Source organism: Oncorhynchus masou, chromosome 27 (assembly GCF_036934945.1).
Source record: "Oncorhynchus masou masou isolate Uvic2021 chromosome 27, UVic_Omas_1.1, whole genome shotgun sequence".
Lineage (NCBI taxonomy): Eukaryota > Metazoa > Chordata > Actinopteri > Salmoniformes > Salmonidae > Oncorhynchus > Oncorhynchus masou.
The window spans coordinates 39,830,468-39,857,056 of NC_088238.1; the positions used below are offsets into that span (position 1 = coordinate 39,830,468).

At 41.3% G+C, this 26,589-nt stretch overlaps 1 protein-coding gene across 2 annotated transcripts; it reads right to left on the reverse strand.

Moving 5' to 3' along the window:
* Positions 1-74: 74 nt before the first annotated feature.
* trappc14 (trafficking protein particle complex subunit 14) lies at positions 75-26,589 on the reverse strand. 2 transcript variants are annotated; one of them, XM_064940188.1, is made up of 11 exons: positions 25,888-26,589; positions 24,569-24,664; positions 24,087-24,216; positions 23,721-23,807; positions 19,391-19,511; positions 18,814-18,961; positions 18,449-18,510; positions 10,673-10,845; positions 5,772-5,908; positions 5,468-5,667; positions 75-3,206 (listed from the first exon to the last, which is right to left on the reverse strand). In XM_064940188.1, the coding sequence occupies exons 1-11, from the start codon at positions 26,377-26,379 to the stop codon at positions 3,050-3,052; spliced, it is 1,803 nt and encodes a 600-aa protein (XP_064796260.1). In that variant the 5' UTR covers positions 26,380-26,589; the 3' UTR covers positions 75-3,049. The 2 variants fall into 2 exon arrangements, with proteins under 2 accessions (XP_064796260.1, XP_064796261.1); XM_064940189.1 differs by lacking the exons at positions 24,087-24,216; positions 24,569-24,664; positions 25,888-26,589 and adding an exon at positions 23,993-24,066.

A 26,589-nucleotide genomic window follows, 5' to 3' on the forward strand; every position in this document is an offset into this window, starting at 1 on the left:
CCTGTCCTACAGTAACACACCTGTGTCTGTTTTACCTGTCTTACCTGTCCTACAGTAATGCACAAAACTTCCCAGTCGCTCCAACTGTATTTATTCACACTTCAAGAGTGCAACAAACGAGGAGTGACCCAAAACATTTTTTTTTACCCCAACACTTTTCCCTGACAGACGTTTGCATTCAATGCATCTAAAAACAAGCAAGACCTAAACTAAGGCCAGTGAGACTGCTAGCAAACAACATGCCACAGTACATCTGTGACACAATCAACTGCATTTGTTGTTTGTGTGTCCAAAGAACCAAGAACAATACAAGTCAAATCAATTCAAGTGCTTAACAACAATGACTGTTAAAAAGAAGTCACTAATATACATAAACAATCATATTGTGAGCTACTTTGGTCCAAGTAGTAATATAATACATTGTTTTAAAATCACAAGAGGAAAGGAATGGAAATGTTTGTGACCAAACTTTTGTTCATCAAGTGTTCGGGAACAATGAAAATTGAGTTGGAATGGTTTTGTTTTTCAGTTAAATTCCAGGCTTAAGGAAATAAAACATCTAAACAAAATGAAACATAAGAAACTAAATAACACACATCCTCTGCACACACAGTCTTGGGTACGTCTGTTTCTGTTTCTTGTCTTCACGTAAAAATATAGAGATAAAAAAGTCTAAATTAAACACAGAATACACATGCAAGTACATTGTGTCCAGGGAAAATAAGGCATAATACGCCCGGTTTATACCTGGTGTTAACATGGGTCCTTTGTCCTGATCTTGTCTACATTCTGTATGTGCCCACATTTCCAAAAATGTGTCTACACATGGTATTAAAACATGTCTGTTATCCATCCAATGTGTCTGCATTGTGACCAGATTTCCTGATCCCTTCCTTTATGCTAATTATTTCACTACTCTTTCAAAATAAGATTTATTTATGTATTGTAAGACACATATTGATGTAATCAGTCAATGGTGCCACCAGTCAATGATTTTAATGGGTGGAATAATGTACTAAAATGGTTTCTCTGTCCAGATCCGTCTACACTTGTAAGATCCAAAGACACAATGCGTGCCTGACTACCTCCGGAGGTGGGCAGTATGATCTGATCAAAATCACATCACAATGTGTCTTTTGATTGTCAACACCTGACTAAAAATCAAATGTGGAAAATCAAAATGTGGAAAAGATCAGGACAAAGGATGCATCCTCGAACCAGGTATAAACGGGGCTTTTGACACACAGTCAAAAAAATCTGATTTACATTGAACCAGGAAATAAAATAATATTTTAGACAAACATACAAAAAACATACAACAAATGCTTAAAGTGGCACAAACATACACACATGCACGCACATACACATGCACACACACCTGCACACACACACACCATTGTTCAATGTTCTCAACACAAATGTAAACAGTTGAAAATGTAGCTACAGTGACGGACGTTACGATTTCTAAATAATCCACTATTCTGGATTGTTACCCAGGACTAAATCCCTAATAATAAGGTAAGTGTGAATGAATGGCATAACAACAACAATCAACAGGATCAACCAGTGTAATCAAAGTTTTAACAGCTGTGAACAACAGTGTAAGGCTGTGTGTCCCAAATGGCACCCTATTCCCTATCTAGTCCACTACTTTTGACCAGGGTCCATAAGTAGTGCACTTTATAGGGAATAGGGCGAACAGCAGTATAACAAGGGAAAGGGAAATTATTTGTTCCCTATCATGGAGTGTGGACTATGAAGTTTGTGTTATGGAGTGTGTCCTTCTATGTACAATATGTGTACTCTGGAGTGTACTAAGGAGTATAAGCACTTTTAAGGCTTTTAAGCAGAAGTAAATGCTGGAAAGAAAATCTAAATTATACAAATCAGACAATAAATATATTTAGCATAAACTAAAAACATCTCTAGTAGACTACTTATTTAACTACTAAATACAGTGTCGAGACTGTGTGGCTCCAAGCCACTAAAATACAACACATTCTAATAAGAGTGAACTCGATGACACTATCCACGGGTGAAACAGATGTAGCCTGGTCCCAGATCTGTCTGTGCTGTCTTGCTAATTCCTATCGTGACAATGACCATAGGAGTTGTGAAAACAGCACACACAGATCTGAGACCAGGCTAGAGTTATTCCACAATGCAACGGAACTCAACCCTTTCCCTGTGGTCTCCTGCTGCTTTTTTTAATCACAAGTTTGACATCCATCACATTAGATAAGTGTATCTAACAGTGTGTAAACTAACAAAATGTAGTTTTTCAGTAACAAAATTCAGTCTTTCACTAATAAAATCCAGTTTTTCAGAAACAAAATCCAGTTTTTGACTCTTAAAATCCAGTTTTTCACTCTTAAAATCCAGTTTCTCACTAACACAATCCAGTTTTTCACTAAAAAAGTGATTCTAACATCCAAGTATTGGAATGGTTTTACATTACATATACTGTGTAAAATGTATACCAGTGTATAACAATATGTATTAACACGGTATTGGCTATTACCATAACCCTGTACGGTAAACACAGTAATTTACAGTGAAAAAGTTCTCAAAATGCTTCTACAAATAGTCTGGTTCTGTCTTCACCCTGTTTAAAACCTTAAGAATTATTTACACATTAAATTACAGCATTACACAAGGAATAAAACAAGGAATGAAATGGAACGCTAACATTACAGTGATATAAAAACATCAAATGTTGTTGAGATAAAAATGTGAAATTATGTTGTTGAAAGTAACTTCTCCAGTGTCTTCAAATGATGTGGCTCACGTACAGTCTATCATTCAGTGTGTGTCAGATAGTCTATCTGTCTGTCTGGTAAATCATTGTTCATGCGTGCCTTGTAGGATGTAGGAAATGTTCAGCATGAGAGATGTCTCTCTCTCTCTCTCTCTCTCTCTCTCCCTATGTCTCCCTTCTTCCTCCCTTCCTTCACTCCCTCCCATCTTCACAGTCTCATTGTTTCTACCTGGCTCAAGCACCAGCACTCCCCTCTCTTCCTCCACCTCTCCCTGTCTCTCGCCTTGTCTCTCAGTCTCTTCCAGGTTCCAGCACCAGTACCTTACACTCTCTCTTGGCGATCTTGTCCAGTGAGAGGACCGGCCGATCGGGGGGGAGGTAGAGGGGTCGACCCACTGGGGATCCCACTGGAGGGGTGATGGCCCTGCGCTCCATCACACTGCCCGTCCTAGAACACACACACACACACACACACACACACACACACACACACACACACACACACACACACACACACACACACACACACACACACACACACAGAGACGCAAATACAAAGAGACATACGCACACACACACAATGGGGATTAGGAGAGAGGTCAGAGAGTCAGAAAGAGGTCAAGGAGTCACTGCCAGAATTGAGGGATTACAGGGAGTGTGTGTGTGAGTGTGTGCGTCTGCGTGTACTTGTATTTCAAACACAGATTCAGCCACATAGACGAGGGAGGTTTTCCAATGCTTTGCAAAGAAGGGAACCTATTCATAGATGGGTAAACATTTTAAAAGCAGACATTGAATATTTCGCTGAGCATGGCAAAGTTATTAATTGCACTTTGGATGGTGTATCAATACAACCAGTCACTACAAAGATACAGCTGTCCTTCCTAACTCAGTTGCCGGAGAGGAAGGGAATGAGACCAATAGTGACTTTGAAACAGTTACAGAGTTTAATAGCTGTGATAGGAGAAAACTTAGGATTGATCAATATTGTAGTTAATCCAAAATACTAGCCTAATTGACAGAGTGAAAATAAGGAAGCCTGAAGAGAATAAAAATATTCCAAAACATGCTTGCAACAAGGCACTAAAGTAATACTGCAAAAAATGTGGCCAAGCAATTAACTTTTTGTCCTGAATACAAAGTGTTATGTTTAGGGCAAATCCAATACAACACATTACTGGGTACCACTCTCCAAATTTCAAGCATGGTGGTGACTGCATCATGTTATAGGTGTGGCTGTAAATACTATGGACTGGAGAGTTTTTCAGGATAAAAAAAGAAACGGAATGGAGCTAAGCACAGGCAAAATCCTAAAGGAAAACTTGGTTCAGTCTGCTTTCCACCAGACACTGGGAAATGGATTAACCTTTCAGCAGGACATTATCTTCCTCTTTGACATTACAGAGTATGTTTTGTAGATTGTTGACAAAAATGACAATGAATCCATTTGAATCCCACTTTATAACACAAAAAAGTCAAGGGGTGTGAATACCTTCAGAAGGCACTGTATATACACTGCAAACGTATGTGGACACCTGCTCATCAAACATCTCATTCTAAAAGTTGGCCCCCCCTTTACTGCTATAACAGCCTCCACTCTACTGGGAAGGCTTTCCACTAGATGTTGGAACATTGTTGTGGGGACTTGCTTCCATTCAGCCACAAGAGCATAAGTGAGGTCGGGTACTGATATTGAGCGACTAGATCTGACTCGCAGTCTAAGTTCCAATACATCTCGAAGGTGTTTGATGGGGTTGAAGTCAGGGCTCTGTGCAGGCCAGCCAAGTTCTTCCACACAGATTTCGACAAACAATTTCTGTATGGACCTCAATTGTGCATGTGGGCATTGTCATGCTGAAACAGAAAGGGCCTTCCCCAAACTGTTGCCACACAGTTTGAAGCACAGAATCGTCTAGCATGTTACTGTATACTGTAGTGTAAAGATTTCCCTTTACTGGAACTAAAGGGCCTAGCCCGAACCATGAAAAACAGCCCCAGACCATTATTCCTCCTCCACCAAACGTCACTATGCATTGGGGCAGCTAGTGTTCTTCTAGCATCCACCAAACCCAGATTCGTCCATCAGACGGTGAAGCGTGATTCATCACTCCAGAGAACGTGCTTCCACTGCTTCAGAGTCCAATGGCGGCGAGCATAACATCACTCCAGCCGACGCTTGGCATTGCACATGGTGATCTTAGGCTTGTGCGCGGCTGCTAGGCCATGGAAACCCATTTAATGAAAGCTCCTGACCAACAGTTCTTGTGCTGACATTGTTTCCAGAGGCAGTATGAAACTTGGTAGTCAGTGTTGCAACCGAGAACAGACAACCTTTATGCGCTACATGCTTCAGCACTCAGCGGTCCCGTTCTGTGAGCTTGTGTGGCCTACCACTTCGCGGTTGAGCCGTTGTTGCTCCTAGCACTTAAAGATGACCAGGGCAGCTCAAGCAGGGCGGAAATTTGACGAAGTGACTCGCTGGAAAGGTGGCATCCTATGACGATGCCACGTTGAAAGTCACTGAGCTCTTCAGTACGGGCTGTTCTACTGCCAATGTTTGTCTATGAAGACTGGCTGTGTGCTCAATTGTATACACCTGTCAGTAACAAGTGTAGCTGAAATAGCCAAATCCACTAATTTGAAGGGGTGTGCACATTCCTTTGGCCATGTAGTGTATGTGTCTGTGCGTTACATGCGTGTATCTCCTACCTCATAAGATGCGACCGTGATGGTTGTTGGTGAGAGAAGGACTGTGATCTTCCCAGACTCTGTCTGTCCAGCAGGTCTCTAACAGCAGGGCTGGAGGGAGAGTTCTTCCTGGACAGGGACAGAGACATGGGCCTGGCCTCAGCAGGGGGGTTGGAACAGGACGCTGTGAACTGAAGCTTCAGCTTCATGTGCTGGCTTAACTGGAGAGGAGGAGAGGGGGGCATGCGGAGTGAGTAATGTTTGGTATGCAAAATCGGAGAAACAAAAGAGGCACACACACACACGCGCACACTCTCTCTGGTACCTCGAAGAGTCCTGCCTTGAGTATTTGGAAGCCGACAGTAAAGGAGAGGGTGGATCCTTTCCGACACTGGCCCAGGTTGTTAAGGGGGGAATGACATACCACAGAACTGACAGTGGGGTCCTCCTGACGACCACGACCTGGGGGGTGGGGTTAGAGGGGAGGAAGGGGTGACATTGACAGAAAGGGAGAGTGGGAGAGGCTGGTGTTTAGTTTACCCAAGGAGAGAGCATTATAATAAAGCCTAAAGTGATAGTGTTCCTCTGGTATGTAGTTAATTGGTTCTTTTTTGATTTAGTGGATCATTAAATAATTTTGACAAAATTATTGCAATATCGGTTTCAGGAGGTAGCATTCAATTGGGTACATTTATATCTAACTGACAGGAAACAGTGCACCTATATCAATGGGTCGTTTTCTTCCCCTCATGCTTTAAACTGTGGAATACCGCAGGGTAGTTGCCTTGGACCACTTCTTTACTTAATATATACCAATGACCTTCCTTATGCCTTATCTGAAACTCAAGCTACTATATTTGCAGATGATACTACAATGTATAGAGCAAGATAATCGGTTCACCAGGTACAGCAAGCTCAACAACTAAATCTGGGAAATATCAGGGAGTGGGTTTGCCGGAACAAACTTATTTTGAACGCCAAGAAAACCAGGGTTATGTTGGTCTGTTCCACCAGGAAAAGGCCCACACAACGTGGGATGCAATTAAGTATAGGGGAAGCACAAATTGACGAAGTGGCAGAAACCAAACTACTAGGGGTGCAGCTAGACAACTGCTTATCATGGTTGTCTCCAATAACTCATCGATGTAAAAAAAGAAAGAAATGCATGCATGATCAGAAGGAGAGCAAAAAATTTACTGGGAAATATTCTTAAGAAAACAAGCCAAGCATTAACTGGGAGTCAGGTGAACTAATATTATGTGGTCTGGGGACGTGCATCAGCAAGTGAAATTAGGAGGATGCTGATTGCACAGAACAAAGCAGCAAGGACTGTTTTAAGGTAGATATATGATTATTCTGTTGTAGTCATGCACAATGCTCTTGGGTAGTAATTCATCAACAAGATAATTGAAAAAAACATTGCTTATTTTACTTCAAAATGTACACCATTTAAAATGGCCAAACTCAATTTACAACAGTATTCAGCTGGTAAGAGACAGGCATTGATAAATAATTGGACTGATTGTCCACCATCTACTTGTTATCCAGAAAGAAAATAGAAATAGGCAAAATAACATTTAGATTCAGAGTAATAAAGATATTGAATAATTTACCTGAGCAAACCAGAAACCTTTCAATATATAAATTCAAACAATATTTTAGAACCATTTACAGTAAATATAACACATTGGAAGGTTGTGCAGGACTATGGCAGATGAAGGAATCAATCTATCTTTTCAGACTGTATTTATCTGGTCAATATGTCAGTGTAATATGTCTGTTGTTTGTAACAGTGTGCTATATGTGAAAATGTGATTGTATTATGAATTGTGTTTTAATGTTTACGGACTCTTGGAAGATCAGTCCAAAGGAGGACTAAAAGAGATCCTGATAAAAATCTAATCAATCTCTCTCTGTCCCTCTTGCTCTCTGCTCTCTCTAAGGCATTTGTATTACAATCATACAGTGCCTTGCAAAAGTGTTAATGTCCCTTGGAGTTTTTCCTATTTTGTTGCATTACAACCTGTAATTTAAATAATTTTGGTGGGGAATTCATGTAATGGACATACACAAAATAGTCCAAATTGGTGAAGTGAAATGAAAAACATTACTTGTTTCAAAAAATAAAAATAAAAATAAAATGGAAAAGTGGTGCGTGCATATGTATTCACCCCCTTTGCTATGAAGCCCCTAAATAAGGTCTGGTGCAACCAATTACCTTCAAAAGTCCCATAATTAGTTAAATAAAATCCACCTGTGTGCAATCTAAATGTCACATGATCTGTCACATGATCTCAGTATATATACACCTGTTCTAAAAGGCCCCAGAGTCTGCAATACCACTAAGTAAAGGGCACCACCAAGCAAGTGGCACCATGAAGACCAAGGAGCTCTCCAAACAGGTCAGGGACAAAGTTGTGGAGAAGTACAGATCAGGGTTGGGTTATAAAAAAATATCTGAAACTTTGAACATCCCACGGAGCACCATTAAATCAAATTTTGTTTTGTTTTTAAGAATATGGCACCACAGAAAACCTGCCAAGAGAGAGTCGCCCTCCAAAACTCATGGACCAGGCAAGGAGTGCATTAATCAGAGAGGCAACAAAAATACCAGCTCCACAGTGGAGATTGGAGTATCTGTCCACAGGACTACTTTAAACCGTACACTCCACAGAGCTGGGCTTTACAGAAGAGTGGCCAAAAAAATGCCATTGTTTAAAGAAGAAAATAAGCAAACATGTTTGGTGTTCGCCAAAAAGCATGTGGGAGACTCCCCAAACATATGGAAGAAGCTGCTCTGGTCAGATGAGACTAAAATTGAGCTTTTTGACCATCATGTCTGGCGCAAACCCAACACCTGTCATCACCCCGAGAACACCATCTCCACAGTGAAGCATGGTGGTGGCAGCTTCATGCTGTGGGGATGTTTTTCATTTGGCAGGGACTGGGAAACTGGTCAGAATTGAAGGAATGATGGATGGCGCTAAATACAGGGAAATTCTTGAGGGAAACCTGTTTAAGTCTTCCAGAGATTTGAGACTGGGACGGAGGTTCACCTTCCAGCAGGACAATGACCCTAAGCATACTGCTAAAGCAACACTTGAGTTATTTAAGAGGAAACATTTAAATGTCTTGTGTCATGACGTTGGCCTGTTAGGGAGGTTTATGATCCCCATAAATACCTTTCCCCTTTTCTCTCACGTTCTACTTTATAGAGTTGACTCTTGTAAAGCCTTTGTAACATAGAGAGTCTGGTAACATTAAAAGGTGGGAAGCGGAACCATATTTCGGTAATCCAACCAGTTGAAAATATGCATTGGTAGTTAATTAATATGATCTTAGATCAGTTGTTGTCTGAGACATTACTACTAATGAAAGGATGACAAACTGTATCTTGGAAAGTCAACACATTCTAGTTATCAGATTCACATGTTTAAATATGAAACTATTTGTGAAAAGATAAAATGTAATTTCAGCTTCTTAAATGAGAGAACAGTTTGTCATAGAGAAACTATGCTCACTCAGAGGCCCCGCCCAAGTGGACAGATATTGGTTGTAAACTATGAAACACGCCCTTCTCTTCACCCCGATATAAACCCGTTGACGAAAATCCAACTTTCTGTTCCAAGGACGTGAGGACTTGCGGTCCCCACGTTGAAAGGACAAAGATCACCTACAGAAATAAGCCAACCCCAGCGTGAGCTCTGGTTGAACGGCAAGAACCAAACCAAATTAGCATTGAATTTCAACGTGAAGATGACGATCAACACGCCGAAAGGATGAATTTAAACTATACCAGCCAGAATATAGCATGAGCTTGAAGTATGGCAACTTGGTATGAACTTTGAACTCTTATTCACTTAAGAAGTGATACCTCCTAGCCCGATGCATTAGCAACAGCAGCTGTAAACGTGGGCTAGGAGAGGACAGACAGAGTATGCATTCTACCACGCTCCAGTTCACCACGAGACATTCTTCAGAGGACAAGAGATCCTTGCTGGACAACCCGGCCTTCTTTCTACGACCAATCTACCGAAGCTCAGCTCAAGAGTAAATATTTATTGCATTTTCCTTTTTCAAATGAGCGGTTATTAAGAATGCATAAGATTCAGAGTAGCTGCCTACGGCCCAATAGAGACACAAAATATTTTTGTTCCTCAGTCTTCCTGCTCTTTCATTCAAAACCCAACCCCCTTTCTTTGTGTAACCAGCCGACATATCTGTTCCGTCCGCTAGGGACATTTTCCTTTTTGACATCATTTGTAATCAATGTATGATCCATTCTGTGTAGATGTAATTCTGTGTGATTATTTAGGTATTTAGTAAATAAATAAATAAACCAAATTTTGTATTGCTGATTCAACTTGTTAGCCAGGGTTAGTGAAGATAACCAAGAATTTACAACTTTCAGATGAGACTGAATAAGGTGACGATTAAATATTGACTGCTATTGAGGTAAAACATTACCAGGTCTTTAAGATAGAACAACATGTCATATCACTTAATCCGGCATAGCCAAAGACACGACACTTGGAATGGCCTAGTCTAAGCCCAGACCTCAATCCAATTGAGAATCTGTGGAATGACTTAAAGATTACTATACAACAGAGGAACCCATCTAACTTGAAGGAGCTGGAGCAGTTTGGCCTTGAAGAATGGGCAAAAATTCTAGTGGCTAGATGTGCCAAGCTTATAGAGACCCCAATAGATTTGCATCTGTAATTGCTGCAAAAGGTGGCTCTACAAAGTATTGACTGTTGGGGGGGGGGTGAATAGTTATGCATGATCAAGTTTTCATTTTTTTGCCTTATTTCTTGTTTGTTTCACAATAAAAAAATATTTTGCATCTTCAAAGTGGTAGGCATGTTGTGTAAATCAAATGATACAAACCCCCCGAAAATATATTTTAATTCCAGGTTGTAAGGCAACAAAATAGGAAAAATGCCAAGGGGGTGAAAACTTTCGCAAGCCACTGTATTTATTAGTTCAGTGTGTATGATCCCTCTCCCTGGACTATCTCTCACTCTCTCCCGGTTTCTTTCTAACTGACCCTTTGTCATTACCCATTCTTTTTCTATCCCTCTCTTCCACTCTTTCTCTTGCTCATCACACTCTTTTTTTGTGTAAAAAGTATTAATCTTCTCCGTTTTCTACATCTTCCTCCCTCCCTCTCACCTCATCTCCCTCCATAATCATTCCATCTCTTCTCCTCTCCCATCCCCTCACCTTCAGGCGTCCAGACCAGTCTTACAGCCAGGAAGTCTTGCAGGTTGTTTAGTAGGGTGTATTTTACCCGGAAGTGCTCCTGAGGCTGCACAGCACTGGGACAGGAAGCTGTCATAACCAGCCGGGGTTGGTCCATTCTCACGCTGGGCAGCTGGTAGTGGGTGGAGATGTACCTGGAGAACGGAAGTTAAGTAGTAGAGTAATAATGGGGTAGGTATATTTGGACAGTTAGTCAATGTAAAGTAGTTATGGGATAGTTCCAACTAGATCCATGTATTTAAATAGTTGACCCCATAGAATTAGGGATTAGAATACTATTAACTTTCTTATGGTGGGATAAAGGTCAGCCATTTTGGTGAGGGAGTTGGTCAACCATGACAAGCCAGTGCTGTGATAAGATACTGTGTACAATATTGAATTATAAGAATGTATCTGCACTGTATGTTTGTTAGCTACCTAGCCAGTCAGTTTTAGAGGAATGATTCCATACATTTTTCAGATTAACTGCCAATATGCCAACATTCCATTCAAACAATGCAGTCAATCCACAGCCATATACTGGCTGAAATCAGTTGATGAAAGTACATAGACAAGTTGTAAATGCAAGTACTGATGTTGTATCATATAATAGCACTCACAGATTTCCAAGAAAACAAAAATGTGTACATTTATGGTCTGTTTACTTATATTTTAGAAGCTAATTATACAGAAAATGTATGCCAAATCCATATAAACTGCATTATAATTATATGACAATAATTTAGGTTGACAATACTTATATTACACAATTTCTTATATATCATATGCCTTAATTTTCCTGCAAAAGTAAAAAATCAGGACTATGCCCCTACTGAAATTAATTTCAATTAGAGTAGTTTTTTGGATTTCTCACTGACCAACATGGCTGCCATTTTCACCCCATTCTGGAACTTTTAGGATTTATGACATAGCCCCTCCAGTAATTTAATAGGTCGTTATCAATAAAATGTTACAATACAGCAGTGTTGCCAACCTAGCGACTTTTTCGTTATATTTAGCGAGTATTCAGAACCCCTCTAGCAACACATTTTCAAAAAATCGACTAGCGACAAATCTTCCCGCACATATCATATCATTCTTACTCTTCTCAACGAGTCCCTCCCAGCTGCAGTCAGAGCAGGAGATGTTTACCCCTCTGCGTCCAGACTGCAAATGAATCGTGCATGCGGGAAGCTGCCGCTGGCTGATCCCACCCTGGCTTACATTCAGGGAGGGATGTAAATGTAAAATGTTCTTTGTCTAAAATAAATCACTGCACAAAAATAAATCACTGCATTTGACTCACACAGTCTCAGTCACTTACTCACCTTGTCCGCTGTGTGTGTGCCTCTCTGTGACATAAGCTAAACCTCTAGCTGGCTAGCTCATCATGTCTCAGTCTAAACTGTACACTCAAAAATACAGAAAGGAGTGGGAATCAAACCCTGAATTCAAAGGCTGGTTGAAGCCATTTATTGGAGATGATACATGGGCATACTGCCTGTATTGTAAGGCTGATTTATACACCAAACTTAGTGATGGAAAAAAACACACTCAAAGGGCAAACCTTATAACAGTTCCACCAAAACAAGTTGCCATTTATGGTTTAAAAAAATTACTCTGCAAAAAAGGCTGATGCCACCATGGCATCAGCTATCACTGAACACTGTTCCATGATGGCATGTGATCACATTGGAGAAGCATGTAGAGCTGCTTTCTCAGACTCCACTGCTGCTACCCACTTCAAAATGCACAGGACAAAGTGCACAGAAATGATTAATGGTGTTCTAGCACCAAACCTTCTGAAAAAAAACAGCCACCCTCGAAGCAGCGTTACCCATGCAGAGCAAGGGGGAACAAGTACTCCAAGTCTAAGAGCGAGTGACATTTGAAACGCTATTAGCGCGCACCCCGCTAATTAGCTAGCCATTTCACATCGGTTACACCAGCCTAATCTTGGGAGTTGATAGACTTGAATTCATAAACAGCGCAATGCGTGAAGAATTGCAAAGAGCTGCTGGCAAAACGCACAAAAGTGCTGTTTGAATGAATGCTTACGAGCCTGCTGGTGCCTACCATCGCTCAGTCAGACTGCTCTATCAAATCATAGACTTAATTATAACATAATAACACACATAAATACGAGCCTTAGGTCATTAATATGGTCGAATCCGGAAACTATAATTTCGAAAACAAGACGCTTATTCTTTCAGTGAAATACGGAACCGTTCCGTATTTTATCTAACGATGGCATCCTTAAGTCTAAATATTGCTGTTACATTGCACAACCTTCAATGTTATGTCATAATTACGTACATTTCTGGCAAATTAGTTCGCAATGAGCCAGGCGGCCCAAACTGTTGCATATACCCTGACTCTGTGTGCAATGAACGCAAGAAAAGTGACACAATTTCACCTGGTTAATATTGTCTGCTAACCTTTCTTTTAGCTAAATATGCAGGTTTAAAAATATATACTTCTGTGTATTGATTTTAAGAAAAGCATTGATGTTTATGGTTAGGTACACGTTGGAGCAACGACAGTCCTTTTTCGCGAATGCGCACCGCATCGATTATATGCAACGCAGGACACGCTAGATAAACTAGTAATATCATCAACCATGTGTAGTTATAACTAGTGATTATGATTGATTGATTGTTTTTTATAAGATAAGTTTAATGCTAGCTAGCAACTTACCTTGGCTTCTTACTGCATTCGCGTAACAGGCAGGCTCCTCGTGAGGCAGGTGGTTAGAGCGTTGGACTAGTTAACCGTAAGGTTGCAAGATTGAATCCCTGAGCTGACAAAAATCTGTCGTTCTGCCCCTGAACAAGGCAGTTAACCCACCGTTCCTAGGCCGTCATTGAAAATAAGAATGGATTCTTAACTGACTTGCCTCGTTAAATAAAGTTGTAAAAGAATAAAAATAAATAAAGAATCGGCAAAATCGGCGTCCAAAAATACCAATTTCCGATTGTTATGAAAACTTGAAATCGGCCCTAATTAATCGGCCATTCCGATTAATCGGTCGACCTCTAGTGTGGAGTACTTCAAACGAGAGACTTAGAATTGGCTTTGAGTGTCTCCAAAGTGCAGGGAGGCCTACAAGGCCATATATGAGACCATCTACTGTGGGAAGAAACCTTTACAGATAACCAAGGTGTGTGCCACATGTTGGCTCTCCATTGAACCTGCGATTTCACACATTTTGGACCAGTGGGAGGAGCTTAGGCTGCATTTCGCAGTCACCAAGTCCAGTGAACACTGCTACATGGCTGAGGTTTTATACTCCATGTACAGTGATCCTCAAAACATATTGTATCTGAATTTTTTTAAAGTCAGGGTGAGGTACAGTTGGCCATCAAGGCTTTTGAGGGAGAGCAAGTAGATCCTCTTAAGCTACTTGACAGCTTGCTTAGCCTGATCATGTCTGTGAGCAGCAGGGTGCTGAATCCACTGGCAAATGTTGATGTACTCAAAGGGCCAATACATGGATTCATCAGTCCCAAACCGTACCTTGGTTACCTTTTTGAGTCAAAGGCAGCTGAGCATTGCAGTACATGTCAGTTTTCAATGTGGCGGAAACTCAAAAGCACAATAAGAGCCCTGGAGAACTAGAAAAAATAGCCAAGCTCCTTGGCTACTCCCCTGCAGAGATAGACAAGATTGTCCTGCAATGGCGTGCCATCCATCTTAGTAAATGGAAGGAGACAAAAAACACACTGGGCTTCTGGAGTGAGATTTGGAAGTTCAGGGATACAGCTGATATCAACCCATTTCAAGAACTTGCCATGGCGCTGCTATGTCTGTGTTATCCTTGCCACACTCAAATGCTGAAGTCGAGAGATTATTCAGCCAGATGAGTGTGGTAAAAAGCTAACTTAGAAATCGGATGTCCTTGCAGAACCTTAACTCCATCCTGTACATTCGATATGGACTGAAGCTGTCTGGTGAGGCTTGCTATGAACACCAGCTGCCTGATAATGTTTTGCAACTTTTTGGCACATCAGCTGCTTACTCATTTAAGTCAGCTCCCTCAGTTGCTGAACCTGCCATAGAGAGCCTTGGCCAAAATGACGATGGCCCACTCTTTCTGTGAGCCAGCACAGCCTGTGTGTGTGTGGAGGGGGGTCTGGAAAACATTTTATTTTTACCGGAATTAGGGCCAGACTAGTTACCATAATTTTCTCACATTGCCATTGACAGTTTTTTCTATTGTCTCTTTTTGGACGATTTAGATTGTTAATGCAGATTGTATACAAAAAAAATGTAAAAAATGTTATGGTTAAAAATGTTCATGTTTTACTATGACTTGTTGCAGGCTCCTAAGTGGACCATAAGGTTAAACACCAAACCAAACTAAGAACACTAAACTAAAAAACAATTGTTTAAAAATAAAATAAAAACCGAAGTAACTCTGCCAGAGTGTCTCTTTTGGGTCACTTTTGCCGGTCCCAAGGAGGAGGGTTGGAATTGTGACATTAACAAAAACAAGAATCGACAGAAGAAAGTTTGTTTGTTTTTTAGTCACTTTTTGTCCCCCCCCCCACAACATTATTCTCTCTCCTACAGAATCCATCACAATTACATGCACATGGCCAATTATGCAAAATTAGGCAATGACGTCATCTAGCGACTTCTAGCGACTTTTAGGACAGCCAATAGCTACTTTCCTTACTGAGGAGTTGGCAACACTGCAGTGTTCGATTTGGCTGCTGGGGGTTAAGGAGGCCCCCAGCTCCGCTAAAACCATTGACAACCTTGTGCCGTATTACTAAATAAATTACTAAATAAATGGTGTAACTATTTCGTTTTAATGTCATCAGGTCTTGAAGAGCCTAGTCAGAACTACACATCATCAGAGTTATACAGCAAATAACTGCACGCTTTTCATGATTAGTAAACATCAATTGCTCATGTATTTTCTGACATTTGGCATGTAGCTAGCAACATGTGCCATTTAGCTTGCTTCATCAGAGATTTGGCTTTTGGAAAAAACTTGACATCGGCAAGTCCTCGTTCTGGTAAATTTGTCAGTCGGACTACTGTCATCACCACCGTAGATTGCAAGCAAATCAAACAATATTTGAATATAGCCATCTAGTTTATCCCCTTAAAGTTAGCTCGTTAACTAGCCATATTGATGTTATCTGTTATTAGCTAGCTAGCCAATTTGTGGTCCATTAATCAATGTAGCCTCACCTGCGTACCGGCAGTCCCCACAAGGTGGAGTGGATCAAGAAGCTCTGAGGGCCCATGCGCCTGTCATCGATGTTTATTTTTAATTTATTTAATAAATCAATTTGACAGTAACCCTCCAAAAAGTAATTAATAAATCTTTTAAATTGACATATGTACTAAGAAGCTACGTGTTTGTTTTTGGGCTTCAGGAATGTGACTGAAAAAGTGCCTCAGACCTTGAAAAATAACAAATTTAACTGTTTGAAAGTATGAGGTGATATTTGTAAACAAATGCCGTGGCTACGAGGCTACGACGGCGCCAGTGCAATGAGTGGAGCCTACTCAGGTGTTCAAAAGAGCATATCAGACCGAGAACCTAAATACTTCTTAGGTAGTTCTTTATGAGTTTTTGTTTCGAAAAATATCACTCCGCAGAAGCAAGTTGCAGGGATGGTAAAAACAGCTTGATTGCCATAGCAACATCAGGGAAACTGGGCAGAAGGGAGTGGTGCTTCAAATGCAGCAGTTCTGCAACATCTTTAATTGCGCCTCTCATTCTCCTTAATTGCCAGCATCAACACGGTACGGAAAGAGATTAACTGGATAGGAAGCACTGGGGACAGGTCTTCTGGATACTGGACAGCCAATTAATTGGCAGATGCGAACAGATTATCATCTTTAGCGGACAACAGTTCTTGAGAGCTTGCGATTTCGTCTTCATACTGGTGAACTGATGTTTGAATTGTGTGGTTGCAATATCAACAGTCCCTTATCTCATCTCTGGTGTATCTTGGCATGTATCATTCAAGACTAAGTTTAAATTGTGTGCAGCACAATGGACATATAATGCACGATGTCTCTGGAAATACTGTCTGGGTTGGCAATACTCAGTATAGAAAACAGTTGAGTTCGGGGTCCAGAGAAACTGTGTTAAGCTAGTGTGTCGCCTATCACGTCTGTCAGCAGCAAATGTGATTAAACACTCTTAAAAACAGTGATGAAAAGGGATAATGTTAGCCAACTTTACTAGGTAGGCCTAGTGAAGAAAGTACATAAGGTCTACTTACCACTATGTTTAGCCAGCTGTAAAAAGTTTCTACTGGTCCGGTAGCTTGCAAAGTAAACATTATCAGCTGACAGTACATCGGCAAATGCGCCATCGAATACTCTGCACCTTATTGTGACGTCTTATTGATAACGACCTACAGCATTTCTATGGTTGGGCCATTGAGGTTTCTGCTTTATGATGCATTTACAGTTGAAGTCGGAAGTTGACATTCACCTTAGCCAAATACATTTAAACTCAGTTTTTCACAATTCCTGACATTTAATCCTAGTAAACATTCCCTGTCTTAGGTCAGTTAGGATCACCACTTTATTTTAAGAATGTGAAATTTCCAAATAATAGTAGAGAGTGATTTATTTCAGCTTCTTCCTTGCTGAGCGGCCTTTCAGGTTATGCCGATATAGGACTCATTTTACTGTGGATATAGATACTTTTGTACCTGTTTCCTCCAGCATCTTCACAAGGTGCTTTGCCGTTGTTAAGGGATTGGTTTGCACTTTTTGCACCAAAGTATCTTCATCTCTAGGAGACAGAATGCGTCTCCTTCCTGAGTGGTATTATAACGGCTGCGTGGTCCCATGGTGTTTATACTTGCGTACTATTGTTTGTACAGATGAATGTGGTACCTTCAGGCGTTTGGAAATTGCTCCCAAGGATGAACCAGACTTGTGGAGGTCCACCACATTTTTTTTCTGAGGTCTTGGCTGATTTTTTTGATTTCCCATTATGTCAAGCAAAGAGGCACTGAGTTTGAAGGTAGGCCTTGAAATACATCCACAGGTACACCTCCAATTGACTCAAATGATGTCAATTAGTCTATCAGAAGCTTCTAAAACCATGATATAATTTTCTGGAATTTTCCAAGCTGTTTAAAGGCACAGTCAACTTAATGTTTGTAAACTTCTGACCCACTGCAATTATCATACAGTGAATTATAAGTGAAATAATCTGTTTGTAAACAATTGTTGGAAAAATTACTTGTGTCATGCACAAAGTAGATGTCCTAACCGACTTGCCAATACTATAATTTGTTCACAAGATATTTGTGGAGTGGTTGTAAAACAAGTTTTAATGACTCCATCCTAAGTGTATGTAAACTTCCGACTTCAACTGTACGTGACACTACCACATTCTATGGCAGCCATGTTCGCACCCCATTAACATTACATGGGGAATGGCATGTCACTAGAATGGGCATTATAATGCATTTACATGACACTACGACATCCTATGGCAGCCATGCTAGCTACATTAACATTACACGGGCGATATTTAAGCAAAGCTATGTAGCTGACTGTCTAGAATTAGAGCAATATTCAGAATTCTAAAAGTTGGCCCAACTCTCTTAAATATATGGCTCTGGTTCCAACTAATAATCGGTAGAGATGTACAGTACCTGGGGAAGGCTAGTAGTTATAATGGGGTCGTTATAATTGAGTAGGTATAGTGAGTGTCTGGAGTAGTTATAGTGATTATGAGCCAGTTCTATATTTTAGTAGATGTAGACCTACCTGGTAAAGGGAAGTTTAGGGGTGGACCACTGCAGCACAGCTACCAAAGGAACCTCCAGACCCTTAAGCAGAGTGCAAAAAACATTCACATTCCTCAAATGATTTCATGCTGTGCACGCACACAAGGACATTCATGGCAGATTGTTCATGCATATGTTTCATCTAAAACAGATTAAATGATCCAACACTAAGTATGATATCATATTACCTGAAATGTATCTCACTGCCCTTTACATCACAAACTAGGACCATTTATTTCATATTACACATTGTCCTTGTTCCACCCCTCTCTCTCTCTGTCCCTCTCTCCTCTCTCTATATCCCCCTTCTCTCTCCCCATTCCTCCCTCTCTCCTCTCCTCTCACCTCGTTGCTCTCTTCCTCTGGCTGGTCCCTGAGCTGCAGCTGAAACAGGAAGTTCTGCTCCTCCAGGGCAGAGAGCATGCTGGGAAGGTGAGAGGAGCTACTGTTCATCCTGTGGAACGACGCCATTCCAACCTCTGCCGATTGGTGGCTGCAGACAGGAAGTAATGGATGTCATCGCCATGGTTACAAAAGTGATGTACTTTTTATCAAGGTTCATAAAAAATAAACAACAGTATGGGGCATTCAGGCACTCATTACATCTTTATGCAACATTTTAGAACAAAATATACAATATGTTTCAACACTTATAAACAGCGTCCCTGAAAAGCACTTGTGTGAGCATTCCAGACCTTGTCGGCAGACACTGATGCTTTTCTACCCTTAACTGCAAAAGTTGGTATTAGTAGTACTGTAATCTGATTCTTGATCTGTGGTTAAGGTAGTGTACTAGACATTGTCCACCAGGAGGACAGAGCCATCAGGCACTGATCTACAGTCAGTTTCTGTCTCACCCCTAATGGTTAAGTTAAGGAATGGCGGGGGGTCCCAAAATCCTAGATCCTAGATCTGTACTTACCAGACATTGTCCACCAGAAGCACAGAGCCATCAGGCATCATGGGAAGGTAGGACACGTTGAAGTTAGGAATGATTCTCACGTCCCTCACACAGACCTCCTCCTGAGAACTGGAGTTTAATACTGGGGGAGAGAGTGAGAGAGGGAAGGGAGTTAGAAAAGGGATTGAGGGGGAAGGGGGAAATGGGGGAAGGAGAGATAGAGAGAAAAGGAGACAGGAACGCATAAGAGAGGAAGAAGTTTAGATGACGTCATAATACTATTGTCAAAAACAATAGTCAATTCCACTTCAGAGGAAGGCCCAAAAAACTGCCAAAGACTCCAGTCACCCAAGTCATAGACTGTTCCCTGTGCTACCGCACAGCAAGCGGTACCTGAGCGCCAAGTCTAGTTCCAAAAGGCTCCGTAACAGCTTCTACTGCTGAACAATTCATCAAATGGCCACCTGGACTATTACATTGACCCCTCTTTGTTTTTACACTGCTACTACTCGCTGTTTATCATCTTATCATCTATGCATAGTCACTTTACCCGACCTACATGAACAAATTGCCTCGACGAACCTGTACCCCCGCACATTTACTCAGTACCGGGGCCTCTGTATATAGCCTTGTTATTGTTAGGTAATTCTACTGTTACTTTTTATTTTTACTTTATTTTATTTAGTAAATATTTTCTCAATTCTGTTTCTTGAACTGCACTGTTGGTTAAGGACTTATAAGTAAGCATTTCACAGTAAGGTTGTACAACACCTTACATGTACATGTGACAAATAACATTTGATTGGATTTTATATGATATGGGTACTATTTATATACAGTACATACATGGTATATAGCTATATACACAATAGGGTTCGGCGGTATCCAGATTTTCATACGTCATACCGTTTCTGTACCATACTAGGGTATACTGTATTACCGGAAGTGAACACAGGGGGCGCTATAATTATACATTTTTAACGCACAAAACTATTTAGGCAACAGGGATCTTAATCTAGGAGGGGATTGAATGTCTCTGCTGTAACCAAGAAACTTGATCTTGACATCTAGCCACTTAGCTAGCAAGTTAGCAAACCAAATGCATAGCTGGATCCCTGAGCTGGATATAATTTATAGTTATACTTAAAGGTGCAATATGCAGAAATCTCTAAACCATTTCCTGGTTGCTTAAATTCTAATAGTTAAACTTAAGAACGGGAAGCATTGGAATAACGAACATATAACAGATTTACAGCTTCTTAGACTTGCTTTCAATGAGAATGACATATCTAGAACTCCCATTCCTATGTGAATTTGGCCAGGTTGTCCAAAAAGTTACATATTGCAGTTTTAACTTAATAGTTATAGGCAGTGGCGTAGTGTTTTTACAGTATTGAAAATCATACCGTCGATATTTCAAAATAACCCGGTATATGGCATGAACGGTATATTGCCCAAGCTTAATACACAAACCTCACTAATGTAATCCACATTCCATAAAGACAATACACAATACTGTAAACTTCAGGGTCATTTCAAAGGGTGCTCTACTATACATACTGTAAATATAAATCCACATATGTGAGCCAATATCCTGTACAGCATGTACACACACGTAAGAGCTACCTCCTACATAAACTATTGAGCTATTGTGTAACACTGCGATAATACTGTGATAACACGGTGATAACACGGGGATAACACTGTTGTCGGTGTAGTTAATTACTTGGGACACGTTTCCTAACCATCTATTAAAGAAGGTCTTGTCTATTTGTAATACTTTTCTCTCCCTTTGCCCTTTGAACATTGGGTGGAGCTCTGCTATTGTCCAGCGCCCGTATTTCACGCTTTGTTAACATGGGATCATGATCGCTAGCTGGGGACTTTGCTTTTGAATGGGCCCAACCTAACTATGAACCTGCACTATTACTGGGTCAGACTCGGTACCACCAGAGAGTCAGTGATTACCCTGGTGGTTTATTAATTAAATACAGTGACTTAACAGGATTTTACACATGAGAGGGTTGTTATTAATCTTAGCCCTGGGCTGAGGACTAGGATACAGTTCGGTGGCTCTCTGTGGCTAAACCCCTTTCTTCAAAGGTGAAAGCACTTCCTTAAACCAGCTAAGCCTTGTTTCAATCTTAACTTTGTTCACCAAGAGTCAGGAGCTCTTGGCTCTGCTTCAGAGTAGTTATCGCACTCATATATTCTTAGCCCCTACCCTCACAGTTACAGGCTACAGCGAGGGCCTAGAGGTTTCTCTTTTCAGGTGGTCAGAAACAACTCCTGGTCATAAGCATTTGTGGTTAAGTATAGAATAGGTTATACTCAAACAATAACGCATGTGAAACCTTGGATTATAGTGAACAACACACAGTTAAGGGGAGTTATTTGGCATGATGCAAAGTGGAGTATAAATAAATAAACCACACTATGGCCCAAGTTTAACAAAGTTAGCTCCCCTCTGCTCCCTACCTTTGAGAACGGTCAGGTGCAACAATGTTCGTATTCCCCCACCACAATATACAGTGGGTCAAAAAAGTATTTAGTCAGCCACCAATTGTGCAATTTCTCCCACTTAAAAAGATGAGAGAGGCCTGTAATTGTCATCATAGGCCCACTTCAACTATGACAGACAATATGAGAAAAAAAATCCAGAAAATCACATTGTAGAATTTTTAATTAATTTATTTGCAAATTATGGTGGAAAATAAGTATTTGGTCACCTACAACAAGCAAGATTTCTGGCTCTCACAGACCTGTAACTTCTTCTTTAAGAGGCTCCTCTGTCCTCCACTCGTTACCTGTATTAATGGCACCTGTTTGAACTTGTTATCAGTATAAAAGACACCTGTCCACAAACAGTCACACTCCAAACTCCACTATGGCCAAGACCAAAGAACTGTCAAAGGACATCAGAAACAAAATTGTAGACCAGCACCAGGCTGGGAAGACTGAATCTGCAATAGGTAAGCAGCTTGGTTTGAAGAAATCAACTGTGGGAGCAATTATTAGGAAATGGAAGACATACAAGACCACTGATAATCTCCCTCGATCTGGGGCTCCACGCAAGATCACATCCCGTGGGGTCAAAATGATCACAAGAACGGTGAGCAAAAATCCCAGAACCACACGGGGGGACCTAGTGAATGACCTGCAGAGAGCTGGGACCAAAGTAACAAAGCCTACCATCAGTAACACACTACGCCGCCAGGGACTCAAATCCTGCAGTGCCAGACGTGTCCCCCTGCTTAAGCCAGTACATGTCCAGGCCCATCGGTAGTTTGCAAGAGACCATTTGGATGATCCAGAAGAAGATTGGGAGAACGTCATATGGTCAGATGAAACCAAAATATAACTTTTTGGTAAAAACTCAACTCGTCGTGTTTGGAGGACAAAGAATGCTGAGTTGCATCCAAAGAACACCATACCTACTGTGAAGCATGGGGGTGGAAACATCATGCTTTGGGGCTGTTTTTCTGCAAAGGGACCAGGACGACTGATCCGTGTAAAGGAAAGAATGAATGGGGCCATGTATCGTGAGATTTTGAGTGAAAACCTCCTTCCATCAGCAAGGGCATTGAAGATGAAACATGGCTGGGTCTTTCAGCATGACAATGATCCCAAACACACCGCCCGGGCAACGAAGGAGTGGCTTCATAAGAAGCATTTCAAGGTCCTGGAGTGGCCTAGCCAGTCTCCAGATCTCAACCCCATAGAAAATATTTGGAGGGAGTAGAAAGTCCGTGTTGCCCAGCAACAGCCCCAAAACATCACTGCTCTAGAGGAGATCTGCATGGAGGAATGGGCCAAAATACCAGCAACAGTGTGTGAAAACCTTGTGAAGACCTACAGAAAATGTTTGACCTCTGTCATTGCCAACAAATGGTATATAACAAAGTATTGAGATAAACTTTTGTTATTGACCAAATACTTATTTCCACCATAATTTGCAAATAAATTCATTAAAAATCCTACAATGTGATTTTCTGGATTTTTTTTTCTAATTTTGTCTGTCATAGTTGAAGAGTACCTATGATGAAAATTACAGGCCTCTCTCATCTTTTTAAGTGGGAGAACTTGCAGAATTGGTGGCTGACTAAATACTTTTTTGCTCCACTGTAGCAGTGTGTAAATGTATTACATTCGTATAAAAAAAAGTGCTACCTAGTACCTAAAAAGGTTATTCGTCTCTCCTCGTAAAATAACGCTTTGAAGAACCATTTTTGGTTCCAGGTAGAACCCTTCTGGGTTCCATTTAGAACCGTCTCCAAAAACGGTTCTACCTGGAACCAAAAAGGGATCTCCTATGGGGACAGCCAAGAACCCTTTTGTAGTCTTCCCCCACCTTTGAGGATGGTCAGGTGCTTCCCGGAGACAGTCATCTGTTGACATTTCACAGTTGGTGGAGGAAGAACACTCAACGTGGTGCTGACTGGACGGGGGATGGGGATGTGGACGGGTGGAGAAAAAGAGGGAGAAAAATAGAGAGGGTCACTTTGAATACACTTTACACTGAATGTACATTGCAGTTGTTCATCATCGTGAATTGCGTTGTTTTACTTTATATTGAAAATGTATTTTAAATGTGTAGGCCTATACACATTTGGTAGGCCTTACAGTGAATTGAGATGTTTTACAATCTAAGATAATCATTATCCTTCGCAGTCACATCCCAGAGTGAGCCACTAGAGAGGCAGTGTATGACTCTGACCCTGGGCTTTGAAGGTATTAAGGTCTTGTCTGAAGGTGTGTGTGGGGCTCCTCAGCTGTAGGATGGTGAGGTAACCATGTTCTCTGATCTCTGCCTTTTCCTCCTCCTGCTTCCACACGGTCACTATGATCTGACATAGACAGGAAACTAGAGGTTACAACAAGGTTATGAACATGCATAGAGGTTATAACAAGGTTATGAACATGAATAGAGTCACTACAATCTGACATAGACAGGAATAGAGAGGTTATGACAAGGTTATAAACCTGCATAGAGAAGCTATGACAAGGTTATGAACATGCATAGGGTATAGTCACTACAATCTGAGACAACACAGAGTGGGGGAGGAAATGGAGATATGATGGCAACACGGATAGAGAGACGAGTAGAGAAAAAGACAATGACACTGTCTGTCCTGTTTTCTGTCTGTCTCTCTCTCTGTCTCACTCACACACAGACACACACACTGCATGACTTCTCACCTTGACCTTGAGTGTGTTGACGGGGAGTTTGTCCAATGAGACGGTCAGAGGGAATATGACCTCCTCGTTCAATACCACTGGCTCGTCCATCGGTGACTAGGAGAGAGAGGAAGGGAGAGAAATACTCTATTAAAAACTATTAGAAAGCAAGAGGGAGAGAGCGGGAGGGGGAGGGAGTGAGAGAGGGAGGGGGAGTGTGTGTGAGAGTTAGAGTGAGAGAAAGAGAAAGAAATAAAGATTATGTAAACAATGGAGGAGGAGGATGTAGGGACAAATAAAGTTTGTATTCTATATTTGCACTATAGATTATCGATACAGATATGAGTCACTCCACCTGCTAGTACACTATTATTATGGTCAAATGTAATAGAAAAAGAGGGATCTGTCTTTCACAGAGGATATGACAAATAGTAATGTGTGCAAAAACATACTCATTCATTCGCTCTATTTGTCCCATGCTTAATATTGACTATCATAGTGGGTGGTTGTTACCCTCGATTGCCAACACCTCAAGGTTAAGTTGATTTGTTTGGCTATGAGGTTGAGTTGGCATGTATGTCTGAATTCTCTGCCAATGTAGTCTGCTGAAAATAATAGTAGGTTATTGCTGTTTGTCCTGCGAGGCTTGATAACAGGCAAGTGTGAGCAAATACTCCTTACACAAGCTCTCTCTCCCTCGCTCTTAATGTCAAGGTTGGACAAATCGAAAGAAGTGTTGGTTGGTTAAGACTCAAGAAAGTTTGAGGTGTCTATTTGTATGTCATCACAGTGACTGTAGCTAGAACCAACCTGTGCTCCTTGCCACAATAACAAGCTGTCTGTCAGACAGACCTGGGTTCAAATACAACTTGAAATCTTTTGTATACTTTTGAGTGTTTTGAGCGTTTGGTTTAGTCTGCCTGGAGTCCCAGGTGGGCTGGCTTTACATTTTTGGAACTGTTCTATTGGTTCCATTGCAACAGGCATGCTCAATCAAGCACAAAGTAGGTTATTTGAAATTATTCCAAAAAGTATTTGAACCCAGTTCTACTGTCAAACAGTATTTTGGCTTGTTCCAACTGTCATAGGTCAGTGCTTGCAGGAAGTTTAAAAAAAGGTCTGGTTGACTGTTGTGGTTTACATTTGTACTTCTGCTGCACGAGCGTTGCACTTTCTTATATGCTCAGGAAATGTCAGTACTTCCTATTTTACACAGCAGGTGTACACGTAGCCTATTATAACACTCAATACGGTATTAGCTAGTTGTTATGAGTATAGTCCAATCATTGTGCTATTGTTCCCTCCAATTATGAATACTGTCATTCATAATTTCATATTACCTGAACCGGTGCGCGCCGATACTGCCGTCCATCACGCCCCGTATTATTGTGTATGAGAAGCGGCTTGCATTCTCTGAAACCTCGGTTCCTTGACTCCCTTCTGGCTGTGTGGACTGTTCCCGCTTCAAAGTCAACGTCGTCTGGATCCTCGTCTCCACAGTCGTCGCTGTAGCTTCTCTGGAACTCGTGGGGGTGAAGTTGGGATCGATGTCGGCTCTCTCCGGGGCAGACACTTGCTACAGCGGAGAGGGACCGTACCAGCTCCTTCCAAGCCCGGGTACCGCTGTCACCTGACCCGCTTCCCTTTGTCCCGCTCGAGCCTGACGCTCCATCTCTGGACCGCAGGACTAGCAAGAACTGTACCGTTTCGCCGAGGTAGAGGTGATTGCGCCGGGGGAGAGTTCGGTATTTTGACGGGTCCGACAGGTCCGTGATGGGAACCGCAGGGAAATACATAAAATACTCGCATTGCGATTCCATCATTAGAACCATGGCTAGCTAGATTATGTATCCGGTTGATAGCTTGCTATACAATTACGCAAGCTAATACTATTCAAAACCCACTCGGGGGTTAATATTCTTAGTGTATGACCAGTATCGATAGTTGGCCTATTTATACAAATATCTCTATAATAATAAACATTTAAAATCCAATTCACTGTGTCCATCATCAGTCGGTGAACCTGCGACTGACGCTTTCAC

What these genes read in the sequence shown, in the direction of transcription:
- trappc14 (XM_064940188.1), bottom strand. Translation starts at nt 26,379, where the DNA reads ATGGTTCTAATGATGGAATCGCAATGCGAGTATTTTATGTATTTCCCT. An exon ending in ATCGGCGCGCACCGGTTCAG is followed by an intron (nt 24,665 to 25,887) that starts GTAATATGAAAT and finishes TCTCTCTCCTAG; the next exon opens with TCACCGATGGACGAGCCAGT. An exon ending in CTTCTGGTGGACAATGTCTG is followed by an intron (nt 18,962 to 19,390) that starts GTAAGTACAGAT and finishes TCCTGTCTGCAG; the next exon opens with CCACCAATCGGCAGAGGTTG.